The 21,040-nt window shown below is 41.5% G+C and overlaps 1 protein-coding gene across 1 annotated transcript in view; it reads right to left on the bottom strand.

Moving 5' to 3' along the window:
* PIP5K1B (phosphatidylinositol-4-phosphate 5-kinase type 1 beta) overlaps window positions 1-21,040 on the bottom strand; it is a 150,857-nt gene that overhangs the window by 18,937 nt on the left and 110,880 nt on the right. The window contains exons 8-13 of the mRNA XM_060237430.1: window positions 20,727-20,938; window positions 19,320-19,403; window positions 19,165-19,213; window positions 17,985-18,069; window positions 16,010-16,165; window positions 13,027-13,171 (exon numbers count right to left, since the gene is read on the bottom strand). Coding sequence (XP_060093413.1) covers window positions 13,027-13,171; window positions 16,010-16,165; window positions 17,985-18,069; window positions 19,165-19,213; window positions 19,320-19,403; window positions 20,727-20,938 — 731 coding nt within the window. The remainder of the gene's footprint in view (window positions 1-13,026; window positions 13,172-16,009; window positions 16,166-17,984; window positions 18,070-19,164; window positions 19,214-19,319; window positions 19,404-20,726; window positions 20,939-21,040) is intronic.

Genomic DNA, 21,040 nt, shown 5'->3' with positions numbered 1-21,040 from the left:
ACAATGCTAAAGGAGATTCTTTGTCCAGCAATAAAGCTTTATAAAGTGCAGAGATTAAGCCTTTTAAGCAAAGAGATTTAGAGCTCAAACTACATTCCAAGGTTTATTCAGACTGTTCTCTAAATTAGAAGAGTGAAACAAATGGAAAATTTGAAGATATTCAAACCAAGGTAGACCAGATTCACATAATTGTTCCAAAGCTATTTTCTCTTTGTGTCGTCTGTTAGAGAAGATATCTATAAAATGAGTCAGATTTCACACCTCAGGTCCTCTCTCTTACTCCCAGAGACATCCACAGACAGGGTAGTCCAGCCCTCATTAATAACAAGCATAGAGCTGTTTGGTTTGGGGCTCAAACACTGTTCCAATCATACACTGCCATGATGTATTCATATCCTATTTAATTGATAGATAGAATATGAATGAACTAGGAGTAAGGCACGTTGTGAAGAAAAATACAACAGGCTCTACAATGACACTCTGGGTGAGTGCTCGCCATCCCTGCTATCTTCCCACCCACCCAAGTGAAGGCATGAACTCCCACTCCACTTCAAGGGGAGCACATCTCTGCCATCTAGAGAGCAGTTGTAAATCTGAGTGATCTCCAATGATTCCCCAGTAGAAAATGGCATTGTACCTGTCTGAGGTCCTATCCCTCCTCAAACCCCACCCTCTCCAGGCTCTACCCCTTAATTTCCTAACCTGAAGTTGGCAACCCTATCTCCTTCCCTTTAGTGTCCCACTGACTTCAGGTTTCCATTGCCTTCCCCTTCCCTGCAGCCTTCACATAGGGAAAGGACAGTCTTTCTTCACAAGTGTGTGTGTGTGTGGGGGGGGAACCAAAGTAGCTTATATCATTTTCCTCTCCCCCTCCCCTTTGATCTGAACAACAGCCCCATGAGGTAGATTAGGCTGGAAGTCTTTGACTGGTCCAAAATCACCCAGTCAGCTTCCATAGTTTCAAAAAGATTGTTTAAATTTAAGAGAGAAACACCCAAGGCACTAAGAATTGTTCACACAGTAGCAGAGCTCTGTAAAGTAATAGTAGTCTCTAGCCCATTGATTCTAATAAGTTTAGACTGGATTAACTCTTGATAGGATTGCAGTGTAATTTTAATGTGTGTTGCTTGAATGGGATATGCCCATTTGAATGGGATATGCCATGACTGTCTACCTGGGTCTGGCAGACCCAACTCTCAAGCCCTAACTCGTATGTTCTCCTCAAACTCCATCACAGAATCTGCAGGAATTTTCCACCAACCTGGAAAGGTACGAATAAAGGCCTCTGGGTGAGTGCCACCCCAGCCTTGCAGTCTTCAACTCACCCAAGTGAAGGCATTCACTCCCCCACTGCCACCTCAAGGGGAGCTGATCTCTGCTGTCTGGTGAGCAGTTGTAATTCTGAGTGATCTCCAGCCCTCACCTGGAGATTGGCAACAGTGGTTCCCCAGGAGGAAAGACCTCTCCTTCAGAGACCTGTAGTGATACCTTAGGAATTTCCCACCAACCTGGAACTGGCCGTGGAACTGGCCCCTTCCTGCTGTGAATGAACATTCCCTTTATGTCAGTTGAAGAGAAGGAACTGCTATTGTTTTGTCTCATGAACAAGTCTCTCACACTTTACTGTTTGCTTCACAGCAGCAGTATTTGTGGGTGGGTGGGTGGGGAGGATGAACTGTCCTGGACTTCCTATAACAGGCCCTGAGAAGAGGCAGTAGTGATCAGTAAACACCTAGGAGAACCTGTTGGCACGGAACTGTCTCCCTCAGAAGTCAGTGTCCATTGGGTGGGGTTCTCACCTGACGGGGCCAGCACTGGGCAGGGGAGAGCAAAATCAGCCAAAGGCACACCAGAGACAGAACGTAACCCAATTCTGCACAAGCCTAGGGTTGCCAAGCCCAATTCAATAAATATCTGGGGACTTTGGGGGTGGAACCAGAAGACACTGGGGGTGGAGCCAGGAGCAAGGGTGTGACAAGCATAATTGAACTCCAAAGAGAGTTCCAACCATCACATTTAAAGGGACCGCACACCTTTTTAAATGCCTTCCTTCCATAGGAAGTATAGGGGCACATTTTTTGGGGGGGGGCTCATAAAATTGGACCCCCTGGTTCAATCTTTTTGAAACTTGGAAGATATTTTGGGGAGAGGCACTCTATACTGGGTGCTGTACTGAAAATTTGGTACCTCTACCTCAACCTCAAAAAACAGCCCCCCCCAGATACCTGCGGATCAATTTCCCATAGGGAATAACAGAATTCCTAGCAGACATTTCCCTCCCCTCCTCCTGCTTTCTGATGACCCTGAAGCAGGGGGAAGGCCTCCAACTCGGGGGATTCCCTGCCCCCACCTGGGGATTATACATCACACACAGAGTAACATGGCAAAAGGACAAAAAAAAAAATCAAAGGTACATAACCCACCGTGAAAACCAGCTTCTATTATTAAATTATACAAGGTCAACAAAAATAAACACAAATTCCACCATCATAAATTACAAAACAACCATAACTTTTAGTCCTTAATAGAAAAGGAAGCAATAGCACCAAGAGTCTTTCTTGTGTAGTAATGTTTTAATTAAGTAGTGATTGGTTTTAATATGTTAATTTAATGTTTTTATTTACTGTATTGTTTATTTACGAATGCTGTTAGCCGCCCTGAGCCTGCTTTGGCGGGGGAGGGCGGGATACAAATAAAAAATAAAATTTTACTTACTTACTTACTTACTTTTCATCCTATGGTAAAACTTCACATCTTATTCCATGTAATCCTGGTGTAGTACTCCAGACGTTTAATGTCTGTCCAAAGATGCAGCCAATAATCCAAGTTTCCAAGCTTTCTTTTCATCCTTCCCATCTTATTGGCTGCATCTTTGGACAGACATTAAACATCTGGAGTACCAGGTCATGTGTGTCATGAAATATAATGCCAGGTAGCAGGGAGATAAGCTTTATAAAGGGCACAGACAAACACAATTAAAGGGTTTTTTAAAACTTAAAATAAAACATGCTTAAAACAATAGCATGCTTGCAATATTTTTGTCTAACAGTCTCTGATAACTGACACCTCTTGCTCTGAATTATTGCATCAAAATCTGGTGATAGCATCTGTGCTGTAGCAACCTTGAGTATGCTATTCAGGTATATATCTGTAAGTTGCAAACTTACTTTTGATTTTTCAGCATTCATTACAAAAATCTCATGGTCAATGTTCTGTGCCCTAGGACCCAGGGAAAACATGAAATGGCTGGGCATTGTGAGCTTTTGTACATAATCTGTTTTGTGTGCTGGTCAAGAACATGTGAAGGCATCATGATACAGACTGAGGGCTATGCATTTATCTACAAAGATATAGTCTTCCCCCCAAAAATAACTGTAACTCCTATGAAGCAGTGCAAGCAAAGAGAGAGAGAGCAATGTACAGTGGTCAGTATCAGCCTTCCATCTGGGATGCCTATGTTAAAAATCCCCAGTCTAACAAAGGAAATGCTGGACACACACTTTCAGCTGAATCCACCTCACTGACTTGTTGTTATTCCTTATCTAAATAGTTCACTGAAGAAGAAGACGACGACATTGGATTTATATTCCGCACTCCACTCAGAATCTCAGAGTGGCTCACAATCTCCTTTATCTTCCTTCCCCACAACAGACACCCTGTGAGGTGGGTGGGGCTGAGAGGACTTTCACAGCAGCTGCCCTTTCAAGGACAACCTCTGCCAGAGCTATGGCTGACCCAAGGCCATTCCAACAGGTGCAAGTGGAGTGGGGAATCAAACCCGGTTCTCTCAGATAAGAGTCCACACACGTAATCACTGCACCAGGGGTGGCCAATGGTAGCTCTCCAGATGTTTTTTGCCTACAACTCCCATCAGCCCCAGCCATTGGCTATGCTGGCTGGGGCTGATGGGAGTTGTAGGCAAAAAAACATCTGGAGAGCAACCACTGGCCACTCCTGCACTATACCAAACTGGCTCTGAGAAAGAGGCTCCATTGGCTGTGGCACTGAGAAAGAGGAGCCTCAACCAATGGAGGAGCTTGGCTGTGTAGCTCTGCTATGTGATTGAGAGAGCTGCACCCCAGGCTCTCTCAACTGCACAGCAGAACTACAGAGCCAAGCTACTCCATTGGCTGAGGCTCCTCCTCACACTGGGAAGAGGGAGGGGAAAGAGGGAAAAAACCAGAGGCTGATTTGCTTGGCTGCTTTGCACAGGAAAAATACAAAAAGCACTGGGAAGAAGGGAGAGAGAGAAAGAAGCAGATGATGGCCATTTGCTCACAAGCTGCATACAAGCCCTGTGGGGAACACATTTGATGTCCCTGGCCTAACCTGTCTTTCACAATCATATTTTTCAAAGCTCCAGCAATAAGCCATCTAAGTTTGTTGCCCTACAACAACCATATTGTTTACTAAATATCAGGGGTCATTTTATAGAAAAATAGGTGGTGGAGCTCATCCAGGGATTGTTATGCAGCTGCACCTACTATTCAACGGACAAGATGGGAAGGAGGAGGTGGAACTCTCAGAAAGGTTCAGAAGATGTGCTCCTGTGGATCTGAAGCCTGCTGAATATTAACATAACTTTATATACATGCCATTTTTTTTCAGCTGAAAACAGAACTGATACTGAAATAAAGTTCTCCCTCTGCCAATTGAATGTAACACTGTAATGCAAATGAGGTATCTTTGCCAGTTACTGTTTTGCAAAGTTCCACAATTGTCCCTGGAAAAACAATAACTGAGATAGACTTTGTAATCTGGTTTCCAAAAGAAGTTGACTGACATTCATGATTCAACCCTACATTAAAAAAGACTTGTTTCTACAATTATCAATAATTAGTAATTAGTTGTTATTCCTTATCTAAATAGTTTTGTATCTTGTCATGATAATTGTTCTAAAAAGCAAACAGGTTCCAGAAGGGTATCTGCATATTAACCCTCCCTCCCTTTTCTTGGAAATCTATTTTTAATGTATAGTTTGTAGGCTCCCTTACAATATTTATATTTATATAGTTTAATGAAAGGTAACAATTTTGTTCCCTATCTTACATTCTAGAGAACAAAACAGTTTGTGATCTGCTATGCAAGATATTGTAAACATATATGGAGGGGGGGTAGGAATCCAAAATAGCATTTTTAGAACCTAAACAGAGTTTAATAGCTGAATACAAAAAGTTAATATTTAATCTGGATTTCAGCTGGGATGCACTACAGTTAGGAAGGGGTTTTGCCCATCAAATAATTGCATTTATTGTTTTCCTGGGCATCATAGATTTTCCCAGCTGAGCTCAAGATGGTGTGAGCTGCAGAAGAATAAGGAAGATCACCTAGGAGAATTTTGATTCCACATGGTCCAGCTAAACAGGATTAAGAAAACAATTTCTCAACACTCAGAATGGCTAGCAGCCCTCTGTTTTTTCCCTCTGAATCCAACCTGTGGCTTGGCACAAACTGAAGGGAACTAATCTTTCCTTTGGTGTGGTGGAACACCATACCTTTGCTTGCTTCGTGAGGCGCCCTGTAACCTGGATAATTGACTGTTATATACCTACCTACTACCTACTTCTAGGCACTTTACATAATTAAAGAGAGCTGAAAAGCTTGCAACATAAAAGACAAGGGGTACAAAGTAGAGGAAAATATGTGCAATAGAAAATAAATGATTGGATTACGCAGTCTTGTTTGTAAAGGAAGGAGTGAGCATAAGATAATTTGTTTGTAAAGGAGAAGAGTGAGCATAAGATAATTAATTCTATTATTCATACCTATGGATGAGAAAATCTAGTTCAAATGTTGCACCCCATCAGGAATGCACAATCTTTGATTTGGTGATGAACAAGCAGAAAGACAAATGGCCTTAGCACAGTTGTGCTTGCACAAGATTTTGTGCTTTCTTCCCTACACATTATAGTGGCCAGAACTTGGTTGCCCAAGATCTGGCACAAGGAGAAACACGTGGGAATACAGTAAGTCTGATTTAGTCCAATTTCCCACTAGCCTTATGCCGCTTTCACTCTCCTCTTCTTTGCGGGGCTTCCGTTGGATTTCATACTAGCTGCCCCGAGGCTGCAACTAGTGTCACCTCTTTCATGCAGTAAACTAGATCTCTAAAAACCAGTTTCTGTTTGCTGCATGAAAAAGGCGAAGTTAGTTGCAGCCCTGGGGAAATCCAACAGAAGTCCCACAGAGAAGAGGAGAGTGAGAGCGGAGTAAGGCTAGTGGGAAATCGGTGTTAGTGTGAGCAGCTACTGTGGTCTTTTTGTTGAACTTTCAATTGTGCAATAGCTCCTGTACAAGAGAGAATTTTGTACTCAGTCCACACTTTGTTGTTTTGATCATGTCCACAAAATTTGAGACTGTACAGTTCACATGCTATTTTACAGAACGTGAGTAATTTTATATTAATACTGCAAGTCTCCGAATGTTTGTTATAGCAACAGTGAACTCCTGAAATTTGCTTTCATTCATTTCTATGGAAGAAAGTACTGGCTTATGCATACGGGTAAATGCTGATGTAACAAAGCTCTTTTTTCTATATTTACTACATGTTGAATTAAGCCTCTGAAGTCACAGGAAGAGAATTCTTTTTTGTACTACTTGATCTGTTAAGTCTATAACTGCATATAGAAAATCAATAGCATTTTACATAATTATTTTTTTGTCTGCGGTTTATAATGTTTTACCTGATTAAGTTGTAGTTTCAGCCTTTATTTGGAGCTTATTTGCTTATACGTGCTAGCTTAAAAAAACAATTAAGTTTTTTTAATTTTCTAGTCAGCGACCCCTGCATTTCTGCTAACAAAAATAATTATGATGCATGTACATTTTAGCCACAGTGTTCATAGTGTTTTTACAAACAAACACTGTTTTAATTTAGTGAAGCTTTCCAGCATTCACCAGACAGACATCTTATCAATAATGCCTTCAATAGAGAATTCTCATTCCAGGAAGACCTGCCAGATGCAATCCTTCAAAATTTGTAACGAGCTGATTATATATATATATCTTCAAAATGCATTAGGGATATAGAATGATTTTAATACACATCTGCTGTTAAACCTGTTTTATTAAGTGGAAATACTTATCTGAAGGGCCAAGGAGAAATAAGCTGCCTCTCGAGACAGAATGGTAAGCAGGAGTTACTGAGAAAAGTGCAGCTAGTGCAGGGTCTACATGGGAAACAAGAAAGCTTTGGAAGTTTGAGTACCTGGATCTGTAGGGCTTTAAGAACAGCATCTTGAAATTATTTTGGAAGCAAACAGGCTACCAACAGAATTGCTCTGAACAGCTGTAATATGTCCATATTGGCATGCTCCATTCACCATGCAGGCAGCTGCATTTTGTGGTAAGTTAAGCTTCTCAATTGACTTTAAGGGCAGCGCTACATTAAGTATATTAAAACAATCCAACTTCAAGACTATCCCTGACCTGGACAGCCCAGACTGGCCTGATTCTGTCAGAACTTGGAAGCTAAGCAAAATCAATCCTGGGTGGGTAGTATTTGGATGGGAGACCTCCAAGGAATACCAGGGTCATGACACAGAAGCAGGCAATGGCAAACCACCTTTGAATGTCTCTTGCCTTGAAAGCCCTACAGGCAGTCCTGAAGGCAGAAAATTCCAGTTGGGGGGACCCATGGAAAAAATGTTTGGGTGGAGGGGCCCCTCTCTGGTGGCCCCCACTCTCTCCACCGCCACTTTTCTGGTGGCCCCAATCTCCGCACCACTCTGGCAGCCCCGCCCCCCTCTGTGCAGCACCTCCCCCTCCCTCTCAACACACTCACCAACTCAGCAAAATAGTAAAGAACGGGCTCCTGGGGCTCTTTTAAGGTGCCCCCCCACCCCCACCAATCACGTGATCAGCAGGAAAAGCTACACCAAGGCCAGTGGTTTCTACGCCAGCTTTTAGCATGCTCAGGATCTTCAGCGCTGGGGTGGCCAGCGCTGAACTTGCTGAGCATACCAGAAAGCCAGCATAGGGACCACCAGCCTCAGAGTGGCTTTTCCCGGCAATCACGTGATCAGCGGGTGGTGTCTTGAAAGACCCCCCAGGAGCCCACTCTTTACTGTTTTGCCATGTTGGTGAGTGAGTTGGGAGAGAGGGAGGGGCACATGTGGGGTGGGGGCCACCAGAGCGGCACGGAGATCGGGGCTGCCAGAAAAGTGGCGGCGGAGAGAGTGGGGGCTGGGGAAAGGAGGGGCCATAAAGGTCCAGGGGGGTTGGCCCCCTGCCCCCCACCCCATGGCTATGGGCCTGCCTACAGGGTGCCTTGACAGCACGTTCCACCACCACCAGCTTCAAGACTATAGCAACATGGATCAACATTCCAGACTCGTGTCCAGAAGGCATAATACTTTGCAAGCAGGAGGCAATTTTAGAAAGGCACTCTTAGCAACAATGCCAACATGCTTCTCCAATAACAATGCTAAATCAAGCAGCACCCCTTACCATCTTTACATAATCTGCAGAAGACAGTATTACCTCACTCAGGGTAAGCAGATTGCTCCCTTTTTGAAAATGATCCTTACCAACAAGCATCACTTCTGCCTTAACTGGATTAAATTTCAGTCTGTTCTGTCTCAGCCACTTTACCACAGTTTCAAGAAAATGGTTTACATGAGACACAGACTTTTCTTGGGGGGGTTAGAACTAGGTGTCGCCAGCATACTGACAATTCAAAACTGTAGAGTGTTTTATTTACTGGCCTGTCACAAGTATTAAAGAGCACTGGTGACAATCCTAAATGTTGAAGAATCCCACAGATCAAAACACACACTGCTAAATCTCCATCCCACGACTGATACTCTATGCGTCCATATGAGTACAAACCACCTTTTTAATTACAAGCACACCAGAGCAATCAATATTCTGTCTATCACAACATGGTTCAAGCCAAGCTGTAATGAGATATAGGCAGATGATTCATTTAGTTACTGCACCTACTGAAGAAAGGAAGATTAGATACAGATTTCTAATTAGTTGCCTGTGTCCTGAAGAAAAGATTTAACCAGTGCCTCCTTAGCAGCATGGGAACAACCTTTTCCAACATAGTGTTCACAGTTTTAGGAAGGGAATTTTGCACAATTTCACTAACCAAGAAGAGCAAGGGTCTAATTTTTATGGAACTCTTGACAACTCCAAGGACCTGTCTACATTTGTCAGAGAGACCAATGGCAAAGCTATCCATAACCTGACAAATAGATGCTTTTGACACTTCCAGTACAGGTTCTATGTTGAAACAGGCTTCTAATCTAGACTAGATAACAGAAATACTTTCAGCAAAGTACAGATTCTATGTTGAAACAGGCTTCTAATCTAGACTAGATAACAAAAATTCTTTCAGCAAAGTGTTTTGCAAAAACATGACAGTATTGTTCCATCTACATCAGCTTCTGGGTCCAAATTCAGGGCCTGGTATTGATCTCTAAATCCCTACATGGCTTGGAACCGACATACCTTAAGAGCCACTTATAGAAGCTATAAGAGCCTACCCAACTCCTGTTAGCTGCCCTCACTGTCTGAGGCTAGATGGCTGAGAAAGGGATTTCTTTGTCATGGCACCAAAATTATGGAATTCCCTCCCCAGGGAGAATCATCTGCCCTCCTCCTTCGTTTATTTGTCATTCCATCATTGATGTTTCTTCCTTTTTGTGTATTTTGTTTAATTATTGTTTTTGATACATATGTGTGTATGTTTTAATAGCTTGTTTTAATGGTTTTGGTTGTTTGCTGCCTTGGGGATCCCAAGATGGGTGAAAAGGTGACATAAAAATCTTGTAAATAAATAAATATAAATGAATGGCTAGTTATAAATAAATGTAGAATGCTGACATTCTCGATAGAAAATAGTTAAGTATACAAAACTGCTTTCTAAATCTTGACTGTTTAAATCTTGAGCAAAAAAATTTACCATAATTAAATGCATCAGGTAGCTAGAGGAGCAAACAACCATCAAATATGATAGCTTTATACAACCATACAGCCCTTGGCTGTATTCTAAGAATGTGTCCATGTCTCAACCAAAAGTGAAACAATGGCCAAGGGCAGTATGGTTGTATAGAGCTATCATCATTGATAGGTGTGGTGTGGGCTCCTCTGTGTGTGTATGCTTGACTGACATCAATACTTTATTATCTGGAGCTAGACTATTTAGTTGATTCACACCTGGTCTGGAACAGATATTTTATACTTACATTTATAGTGTGTGGTGTCATTATTTAGACTCCTGAAGAAGGCACTCTGGCCAAAACACATTTGGTCTAATGGTTATTTTGTGCAACCAACGTCTTGATCTTAGTTACTGTATGTGCAACTTACAGGTGCTGCTGTATGCTATGTGGCTGTAACGTGATACACACTATCTCATGGATTTTTTAAATGTTTTTAATCTGTATTTACTGCACACTTCTAATAAATAGATGTATCTTATTCTGTTGTTTAGCTGCTCATATTTCACAAGTTTGGTGTAGTGGTTAAGTACACAGACTCTTATCTGGGAGAACCAGGTTTGATGCCTCACTCTCCACATGGAAATGCTGGAGCGACTTCGAGTCAGTCATAACTCTGTCAGAAGCTGTTCTGGAAAGAGCAGTTTCTGTTAGTGCTCTTAGCCCCACCTACCTTACAGGGTGTCTGTTGTGGGGAGGGGAAGGGAGGGAGATTGTAAACTGCTCTAAGACTCCTTTGGGTAGTGAAAGGCAGGATATAATTCCAATCTCCTCTTCCTCCTCGTCCTCCTCCATTATGAACATAAGCACATAGTCCTTGCATTTAACACAGACCTAAATGGGGTAGCTTATATAGGAGCCTTAACCAGACATCATGTAATTTATCTGCATAACCGAACAACAGTCTGTGTACACATTCGAGATTTGTCTTGCAACTGGGCTGACTGCTGCAACAAAATGATGACTTTTCCTAGTAAACAAGCAGAACAGGAACTCTACACAACATTCATAACTTAAGCATAAACAGAGGGCTATGGTAGTTTTTGAAAATAGCATTCTATCATTAAATTAAATGAGGAGCTACTCATTAAATTTGAAGATTACACCAAATTGGGAGGAACAGCGAACACACCAGAAGACAGAGATAGAATTCAATGAAAAAATGGGTGAATGTGAATGAGATGCAATTTAACAAGGATTAATGCCAGGTTCTACATCTAGGTAACAAAAATAAGCAACACTCATACTTGTGGGGGATACATTTCCTGGCAGCAGTGTGTGTGAACAAGATCTTGGGGGATGGGTGGACCATACATTAAATATGAGCAACCAGTGTGATGCAGTGACAAAAAGGGCTAATGCAATCTTGTGGTGCATCAACAGAGGCATAACATCCAAATTACAAGATGTCATAGTCCAGCTGTACATTGCATTGGTTAATCTGCCCCTGGAGTATTGTGCAGTTCTGCAGGCTTCACTTCAAAAAGGATATAGACAGAATGGAATGGGTGCACAGGAGAGTGACAAGAATGATCAGGAGTCTGGAGACCAAGCCCTGTGAGGAAAGGCTGAGAGACATGGGAATATTCAGTCTGGAGAAGAGGAGATTGAGGGGGAACATGATTGCTCCCTTTAAGCATTTGAAGGGCTGTCACTTAGAGGAGGGCAGGGAGCTGTTCCTGTTGGCAGAGGATAGGACTCCCAATAATGGGTTTAAATTAAGAGCAGGAAGGTACCAGCTGGATATTAGGAAAAACTTTTTTTACAGTAAGAGTTGTTCAAAAGTGGGATCAACTGTCCTCCCTCTCAGTTGCAGTCTTTAAGCAGTGGCTGGAGAAACACTTCTCAGGGATGCTCTCAGCTGATCCTGCATTAAGCAGGGGGGGGGGAGGGGGGCGGTTCAACTAGATGGTCTGTATGGCCTCTTCCAACTCTGTGATTCTATGATCCTATGATTTTACAGAAGTGATATTTATCTCCATTCCAGTGTATTCTACACAGTAGCTGTGTAAAGATAGCTAGAAACATGAACACATTTTATTATTCTGTATCAGGGTGGCCAGCGGTAGCTCTCCAGATGTTTTTTGCCTACAACTCCCATCAGCCCCAGCCATTGGCCATGCCGTTGGCCACCCCTCTTCTATATCAAAGGTATCTTCTGCTAGAATAACAGTATAGCTTGTTTTATTTTGGACAACAATATTTTGCTCAGATTATCAGATTTCACACATTTATGAGAAAAGTTTTAATGTAAACTACTGAAAGCTGCCTCTTAAATCAGCTTATCTTAAAATCTAGCTACTCAAAACTTTAACAGTGCTTAAGACTAGCTTCTAAGTTACTCAAGAGGAGGCTGACATATAACTTAAACATACTTCAATTAGTACTTCCCCCTGCCTGGAACAGATAAAGAATAGCCTGAAAAACCAATTACTTCAGGAGAAATTACTGAGGCTGTCAACATTTCAAACAAAACACCTGGCAAAGCGCTTTACAAAAATAGAAAGATCCTGAGCACACTATATTTCTCCTTATGAAGCACAGTACACAAAAACACTCTTTAATGACATCTTCCTCCTTCCCCCTCAGTCTTTTTTCCACTCTATAAATACAGCTCTATTAGATAAATCAGCACAGGAATTCCTAGCTGTGGGAGAGAGAATTCTAATCTAGGAACTGCACTTGCTACCACAGTACACACCAATCTAGTATTTTGTCTTGAAAAGAAACATTATGCAATTAAATGTTCCATTATAAAATAGACCATATGACCAAAATGCAAAATGTGCACACAGCAGTAGTCTTGGTCTTCTCTGGATCCTGAGATCTTATTCAGTAAGGTGCTTTGTGCCACTCTATCTGCTAAGTCCACAACAGGTCAACTGGAAGGGGTAAATGGAGGATCTCTATCAGTTCTGGATGGGATGCTGCAAATCTCCAGTGCTTTAGAACACTGGGGACTTGATCTGTAATTAATTTTTGGTTCTGGAATAATAACAAAATCAGAACAGGGCAAGGCAAGGCAGGGATAATATGTCCTCTCCATCTCTAGTGTGTACAAATTAAATATTTTGATTACCTGCTAGAATAAAGCCTAGTTCCATCATGTTGATAATTGTCATCTACACACAAGGAAGAAGAAGAAATTGTGGTTGCTAAAGAAGCTGCTTCAAACAGAGATGGGGTGCTTGGCACTAAATCTGGCCGATGTCGTGAGGCTAATACTGTGCAGAAAAGAAAGGAAAAGACCTCGTTAGATCATTTTTGCACGTTTTGTTTTAAACATATGAAATGAATTCCACAAATGTAATGCATGTTTATGGGAAAAGGTTATATGGTTACTTATTTATCAGTTGTGAAGGCAAATATGGAAACCAGTTGACGAAAGTTGACTTTCAAAGCAAGTACCAATTAACTGACTTCACTACTTTAGTTACAGGATGTTCTTCACATGACTATTGTTCAACAGCAGGCACCTCACAAAAGCCATAGTGATGCAGCAGTTAAGAATTTCACACTAGGACCTGGGAGACCCTGAAGCCCTACTCTGTTGTGGAAGCTCCCTAGGGGACCTTGGGCTAGTTATACACTCCCAGCCTAACCTTCCTTACAAAGTTGTTGTCAGGATAAAATGGAGGACCAAAGGATGATATAGGCTGCTTTGGGCCCACATTGTGGAGAAAGCAGGGTGCAAATGAAGTAAATAAATAATAAATATAGCTGAAGATGAAAGAGCAAATATTAAGATTTTTCAGCTACCGTCCCCTGACAAGCTGGGCTCAGAGTGATAAGGGAAAGATTGGTAGGTGAGTGGGGAGAGAAGGAAGCAAGGAAAGGGGGTTGCTAGAAGGAGGGAAATGAGGAAACAGTGTAAGGAAGAGGAAAGAAGAGAAAATGAAATGCCTCCAGCAAGTCCTGGCGGGTTTCCCTACCATGCAACTTGGCCTTGTGGCTGGCATCATACAATTCAGCCATTGTTTTCCTGGACTGAGCCTGCCAGGGAAAGGAAGGAGGAAATCTAAAGACAAGCGCATAAAGATAGGCTGGCTGGGTGGGTGGGAAGGAGGAAAGGAAGCAGGAAAAGAGAAGTGGCTATGGTAGCTTTCAGAGAAGAACAAGAGGCTACAGTGGTAGAAGGAAAAATAAAGTGCCCCCCCCCCTTATCCATATATCTCAACATGGCTCCAAAGATTGGTGCCATGGACAGATGATAGATCTATGAATGTAAAAAAAAAAAGTTCTAAATTTGCAAAAAAAAAAAAAAAATCTAAAAACATACATTGGAAGGTTTAAAAATCCCAAAAATGACAGAAGCAGTACCTGAGGCTCTAATTAACAAATGCCCTAAGTAGCCCTTACTCGGGTAGTGCCAGTCTTCAAGCCCTGGTTTCTGTCAGTAAGAATAAGGGGATGGGAATGGCCCTTTCCAGGGCTGTTTTGGCCTTTGAGGGAAGACTCATCAGAACCAAGTCCACCCACACCCACCTGGCTACCTGCTACTAAATGGCTTGCATGATTCACTCAGACCTGGTTGCTTACTACTGGTCAACAGTAGCTACTCCATGAAAGCTTATGTGGTGTAGAGGTTTTAGTTTCAGAAAAGGATCTGGGAGACCCAGATTCAAACCCCCTTTCTGCCATGGAAACTCACTGAATGACTCTTGGCCAGTCAACCACATTCAGCTTGCAGGACAGAATGGAGAACAGAATGAGAAAAGCTGCTTTGGTTCTGCACAGGGAGGAAAGGTAGGGTGTATAAGAAAGGCCTCAGATTCAGCAGGAGCTCACAGGAGCACAGCTCCTGAACCTTTCTGAGGGATCCCCCCTCCTCCTCCCTACTTTGTCCATTGAATAGTAGGTGTAGCTGCATAACAATCCCTGGATGAGCTCCACCAACTATTTTTCTATAAAATGACCCCTGTGTATATGAAGTAAATAAAAAATAAATATAGTTGAAAAAGAGAGGCAGATAAAAGGTAGGATGGTTGATGGGTGGAAAGGAGACAAAGAAGGGAAAGTTGAGGATATGGGAGTTGCCAAGAGGAAAGAAAGAGGCAATAGCATGGGAAAGGGATACAGGGGCAAGTGAGATGCTCCCTACAAGTCCTTACAGGTTTTCCATCATGTAACTGGGCTCAGCCTGGCCAGCACCATCCAACTTGGCTCAGCCCAACACTTTTCTGGGGGAAAGGCTGCCAGGGGGAGGAAGAAGGGAAAACTTAAGAAAAGGGGTCAGATAAATGCAGGTTGATTGGGAGGTGGAAACTAGAGAAGGAAGTTGGAAAAGGGTTATGGGGGTTCTTTCAGGGAAGAAAAACTCAATTCAAACAAACATCAACCATAAACATTCTCTTAACCAAAGAGCAACTACTGATTAATATTGTGCTGTGCCAATCAACCAACCTGCTGTCTCACTACCACAATACAGTCCAAAGTCACAGATATGTTCCAAGATAAGATGTTTTACATGTATGCTCTCAGAGAAAAGCATAAGCTACACACCAGAAAAGTTGGAGAAGGGATGCAATAGCCAAAAATGAGGCATGAGCCTATGGGCAGGCAGGTAAAAAGATAAATGGCATCAAACAGTAATCCAGGTTACTCAAGAAAGTGAAGATTGTGAACATGGAAACCAATCATGGGTGGGGAGAACCACTGGGCAGTGGGACTGACCTGAAATTGTGAACTATCCTTTCCCACTGCCCAGTTCACAATTCCAGGTCAGTCGCAACCAAAAGCAGTGACCAGTGAGGCAAGTGTCAGTCCAATTACTGTTCATCCATTTGACAGGATCTATATGTCCTGAGGTAAGCATGCTTCATAAATTATTCTTGAAACAAAAAGAGACTCACCAGGACACAACCAATTCATCTTTAAAAATTCTTGTATTTTCCCAGGCAACCTAGAATTACTTGCCATTGTTCCCAAAGAACAGCTTTAAGCTGGTTATCTTTCTTTTCTTTTCTTTTAAAACCCTATTACTTTGCATTAGGAGGACTACAGCTAGCTTTGGAAAAACTCTGGATTTATTCACAGTGACTGAGCCACTATTGAAGTATTACCTTCTTCATCAAGACTAGAATAGCTCTGTCCTTCTGTAAGCAAGTCATGCTTTTCATCTTTCCAGTCCTGGCTAACTGCAGACACAAATTCTTGTGATGTTGCTTTTAGAGCAGCAATGGAATTGCATCGTTTCTTGGAGGGAGAGGATTTTAAAGCTGTGTTGAAAACAGAAAATTAAAGCTTCTTCTTAATTATGTATTTTTCTACAAGGTCATTTACAATCTATTTAAAATTTGATTTCGCAGTTCTGTTGGTTGTCTTTCAATTATTAAAGCAAACTAATTTTACTATTTCCCCCCAATATTATGCAAGAAGGTTAATTAACTTCTGAGTCTAAGCTGACATAAATCTAAGAAATATTGACTTTTATCAATAGAAAAAACAATTTCAATCTAACTTTTTAGCAGCAATGAGCTATTAAGAACCTAAATATCTGAGTTACACCACATGATGTTTTATATAAGCAGCAATCCTCTTGCAAAATAAAATTACAAAGAAAAAAAAACTACTGGATTCAAAACAGAATCCCAATTAAAGTATGGATGTCATTCTTGATGCTACTCTTTAAGGCTATTGTTAAGAGCTTCTACTGCATTATGTTTTAATCAAATAAACCCAGAATTTGCATAACTTATATTAAAGAAATATACTAATATCTATGCCTGTATAAATTCACGCTAATTGGAAAAGCGCTGCAACTGAACCTAAGCACTCTGGAAAATGGGAAACTTTTGTGAATTTCTCATATCTTCATCAACCTCTCCCCTCAACTGAGTTAAGCTTAATTCTTGCAGATAGCCACTGCTCAGGTTGGGTGGATGCAGTTGGGAATACAATACAACCTGCTCAGCTTTCCCCTCTTAGCAAGTTCTTAGCAATATGCCATCTTGGGTTCTTGGGAGCTAAAGAAATACTCAAATAATGAATTTGGGATACAGGTCTTCAAGCCAATAGAGCTTGGGTACATCTCTATCCAGCAGTAGGGAATAATAGCCAAAAACTTCATGCCAGCAAACTATCTTAAGCTTTAGAATTCCCCAAACACTGCAGAGCTTTCACCCTAGTCCATTTTAACTGCCTTCTCTCAACATTGTTGAAAGGGAGATACTTACGCATTCCCTGCCCTTAGTATCTGTGTTCTTGCCAACTGAACACAGTTGAAACAGTATATAATAAAATATAAATGTTATTATATTGTCCATTTCATAAGGACATCTGTTCCAAGTGCCCAGGAAGTTCTAAAAAATTCTACACATCTGTTCGTTGCAGACTGCTCCAATGAGGCCAGCTCTAAAGTAGCCAAATTCTGTGTTGAGACTCTCACCATAAGAAAGGAGATATTCCAAACTTTTAAATAACTTTTATGTATAATTAATTACAGCACAATAAGGTTACAAATTTTAATCTCTATACATTAATTTTACTTGTATATGTAAACTATGCTTTTTGCTAGCTGATCTACTGATCATAATAAATATTGATTGATTGAACTGAATTAAGCAATGCAGGTTCTGAACTGGAATTTCTTTTCCAAGCAGAGGAGAACGCGAGAAGTATGCACAGCCTTTCTACTTCTAACAACAACCAGGCATGCTGAATAGCATTTGCTCTGGGTGAGGGAAGATTGGAGACAACTTGCAGGGTACGCTTTGGAGTATGTCTGCTGTGCCTACCTGGAAATAATCAGGCATGATAAGAAATTACTAACTGCTGAAATGACAGAAGCTCAGAATCAGCATGTTGCAGCAGCATTGCTCAGGAGCTGGTGGGGAGGGGGGAGGGCTGAAGCCAGAACTCTGGGAATTTCTACTTCCTGGGCAATTGGAACAGATGTTTTAATGAAATGGACAATATAATATCATTTGTTCTACTGGTTCAACTGTGTTCAGTTAATGAATCTACTTCCAAGTGGTCTCTCTTAGAAAAAGGTATGTTGCCTGGCCCTAAGTTAAGTAATGATGAGATGGTACCTACCCTGATTTTTCTTGAATACTCTGGAACTCATAAACTTTAAAAACCTGTCAGCATAAAAACTTGGTCTATGGACTGAAACTGTGTCCTACAAAACAAAATGTAATATTAAGACAGAAATAAAGGGGAAAGAACTGAACAACAGACCACATATACCATTTATGACAAACAGGGTTCTAAATTAAATTGTAAAACTTAACAGAAATAAAATTCAATGTTTGCACCTCACTACTCACATTAGTCTACTGCTGAATTATCACTGGCAAAATACACTACATGTCTGCAATTAATTAGTTTTCTTAATAGTTAGGAAAACCAGAGAGCCAGTTTGGTGTAGTGGTTAAGTATACGGACTCTTATCTGGGAGAACCAGGTTTGATTCCCTACTCCTTCACTTGCACCTGCTGGAATGGCCTTGGGTTAGCCATAGCTATTGCAGGAGTTGTCCTTGAAAGGGCAGCTGCTGTGAGAGCCCTCTCAGCCCCACCCACCTCACAGGGTGTCTGTTGTGGGAGGAGTAGGCGATTGTAAGCCTCTCTGAGTCTCTGATTCAAAGAGAAGGGTGTGGGATAAATTTGCAGTCTTCTTCTTATAAAATATTTTATGAAATATTATTCATTTTTAAATCACCAAGAGAAGTTACATTCCCCCTGCTGTTTAAACACCAAGATAATATTTACTTAAGTGTTTTCCCCTGTTTTCACTGACAGATCCATAATATACAGAAATTCCAAAGACAGCTGCCTGAAATGACTGGCCTGCTCTTGTACATATGCTACTCTGCTGAGGCCTGAGGGAAAAAATGTCCTTATTGGATGAATTACCAACACTGTCCAATTTGACAGGGATCAGGATTTTGCCCAATAATTATATTTGTTGCATTAAAGTTAAGATGCATCACAGTTGTTCATGTTCAATCCAAGTAGAATCTGCTCATAAATTCTCTCTCTGATCCTTCTTTTTCTCTTCTGTCCTTCCAAGTTGTTGCCTCCATTTTTGAAATGTATACCCTGTGTGTGTGTATTCAATATAGTATCATACAAATAACTAAATGCATAATGAGAATGACCTCCAATAACTTAAGTGTCATAATGAAACATACACTATAAATAAACACACAAGAAGGAAGGAAGCAAGAAGTAATGTAAAATAAAAAATGCATCAGACCTAAAATATGGCTTACCCCATCATAAACAAGTGCCTTCCAGGAATGTTCCAGCTTCTTTATCAGTCTGATGATATAACAAAAGTTAGTTTGGAGAATATGCTCCATTTTACAAACACTGTATTTTAATTTGGTGTCTGAGCTGATAGCAAAACAATAGCATTCTACATTACCTGTAAGACTGCAGGATATCAATAATGCCCATGAATAGCAGCAGTTTTTCTCCTTTGTGGCTTTTAGCAGGTATGCCTCCCATTCTGATGGCAGTAACAAAATAATTTTGAGACATTTTATGCTAAAATTTTCCATTGACTCAATTAAAATTAAAAACCTACACTGCTTAGAATTAACCCACAAGCCAAGAACAACATTAGGCAACAAAAGGGACTTTTTTTCTTTTCAGATATTTTAACTAGGGTTGCCAAGTCCAATTCAATAAATATCTGGGGACTTTGGGGGTGGAGCCAGGAGACTTTGGGGATGGAGCCAGAAGACATTGAGGGTGGAGCCAGGAACAAGGGTGTGACAAGCATAATTGAACTCCAAGGGAGTTCTGGTCATCACATTTAAAGGGACAGCACACCTTTTTAAATGTCTTTCTTCCATAGGAAATAATGAAGGATAGGGGCACCTACTTTTGGGGCTCAAAGAACTGGACCCCCTGGTCCAATCGTTTTGAAACTTGGAGGGTATTTTGGGGAGAGGCACTAGATACTATACTGAGAATCTGGTGCCTCTACCTCAAAAAATAGCTCCCCCAGAGCCCCCGAACCTCCAGATCAATTCCCCATTATACGCTATGAGAAACGATCTCCACATAGGGAATAATGAAGACGTTTCCCTCTCCTCCACACCCCCACCCCCTTCTCGCAAATCTGATGTAGGGGATTGGCCTCTCTACTCACCAGCCAGCTTCTTCACAGCAACACAGACACAGAAAGTTGAAGCCTTTCACCACCTCCGGAGGTGCAAAGGCACATGGTCCTTTGGGGCGGGGCAGAAAGCAGCCTGGGAAAGCTCATGCTGCTGCGATGGAGCTGGGTGGGAAGGGGAGGGGCAAGGAGAAGCTGCTGCAATCTGAGGTGAGAAGGGAAGGGAGGAGGAGAAGCATCAGGGATCGGTGGGAAGGGGAGAGGAGAAGCTGCTGGGATCTAGGCTGAGTGGGAAGGGCCGCCATTCCCCCCCGATTTCTGGATTTTTGGCGAGCGGGGGGGAGGAGGCTCCAAATCAAGGGTCCCCCGCCCAGGCAGGGGATTTGGGAAGCCTAATTTTAACTGAATTTTGGATACCTAAAACTCAGTGCAATCCTGACACACAATTAATCTTATTTGTTACTCATTGTTGCCTAAGTATTTGCATTATCGATAATAACGGCTTTCAGAGTTCATCAGGATTACCAATCCTTAAAAAATATTCTAGTCTACAGGAAAATAGTCTAAATGCTTTCACAAAATCATTTTAATAAAATGTATCCTTGCATTATTCATAAATTGAAAGACAGCTGGGCCTATTTTGGATGCAAGAATCAGATGGAAAAAGTATTTTGCCCTTTTTTATAGAGTAGATTTTTAGAAACTTACGTGTTTGTACTTTCTGTGATGACACAGTCTCCAGTTTTTCCTGGACCCTGTATGGACTCCATAGCAGTAGAATAAAGAACTCTCTGACCTCCTGGACGTTTAGTATCAGATGCATTCTGAGAACTCTCACCTTCTCTCTCTTTTGCAGCACTGTCTAATATGTGGATTCCAAGCAGCAAGCTATAATCCATTATTTTAAAGCTTTCCAGCACCTATTAATAAACAGGGGGGGGGTTTAATAAAAAAATTGACACTAGTTGCATCAGCCAAAGTCCATAATTACAAGTATATAAAAACAGCAACATATGTATTCA

Source organism: Heteronotia binoei, chromosome 4 (assembly GCF_032191835.1).
Source record: "Heteronotia binoei isolate CCM8104 ecotype False Entrance Well chromosome 4, APGP_CSIRO_Hbin_v1, whole genome shotgun sequence".
Lineage (NCBI taxonomy): Eukaryota > Metazoa > Chordata > Lepidosauria > Squamata > Gekkonidae > Heteronotia > Heteronotia binoei.
The sequence above is the reverse complement of the archived record's forward strand: the minus strand, read 5'-3'. Positions and strand labels throughout refer to the sequence as shown.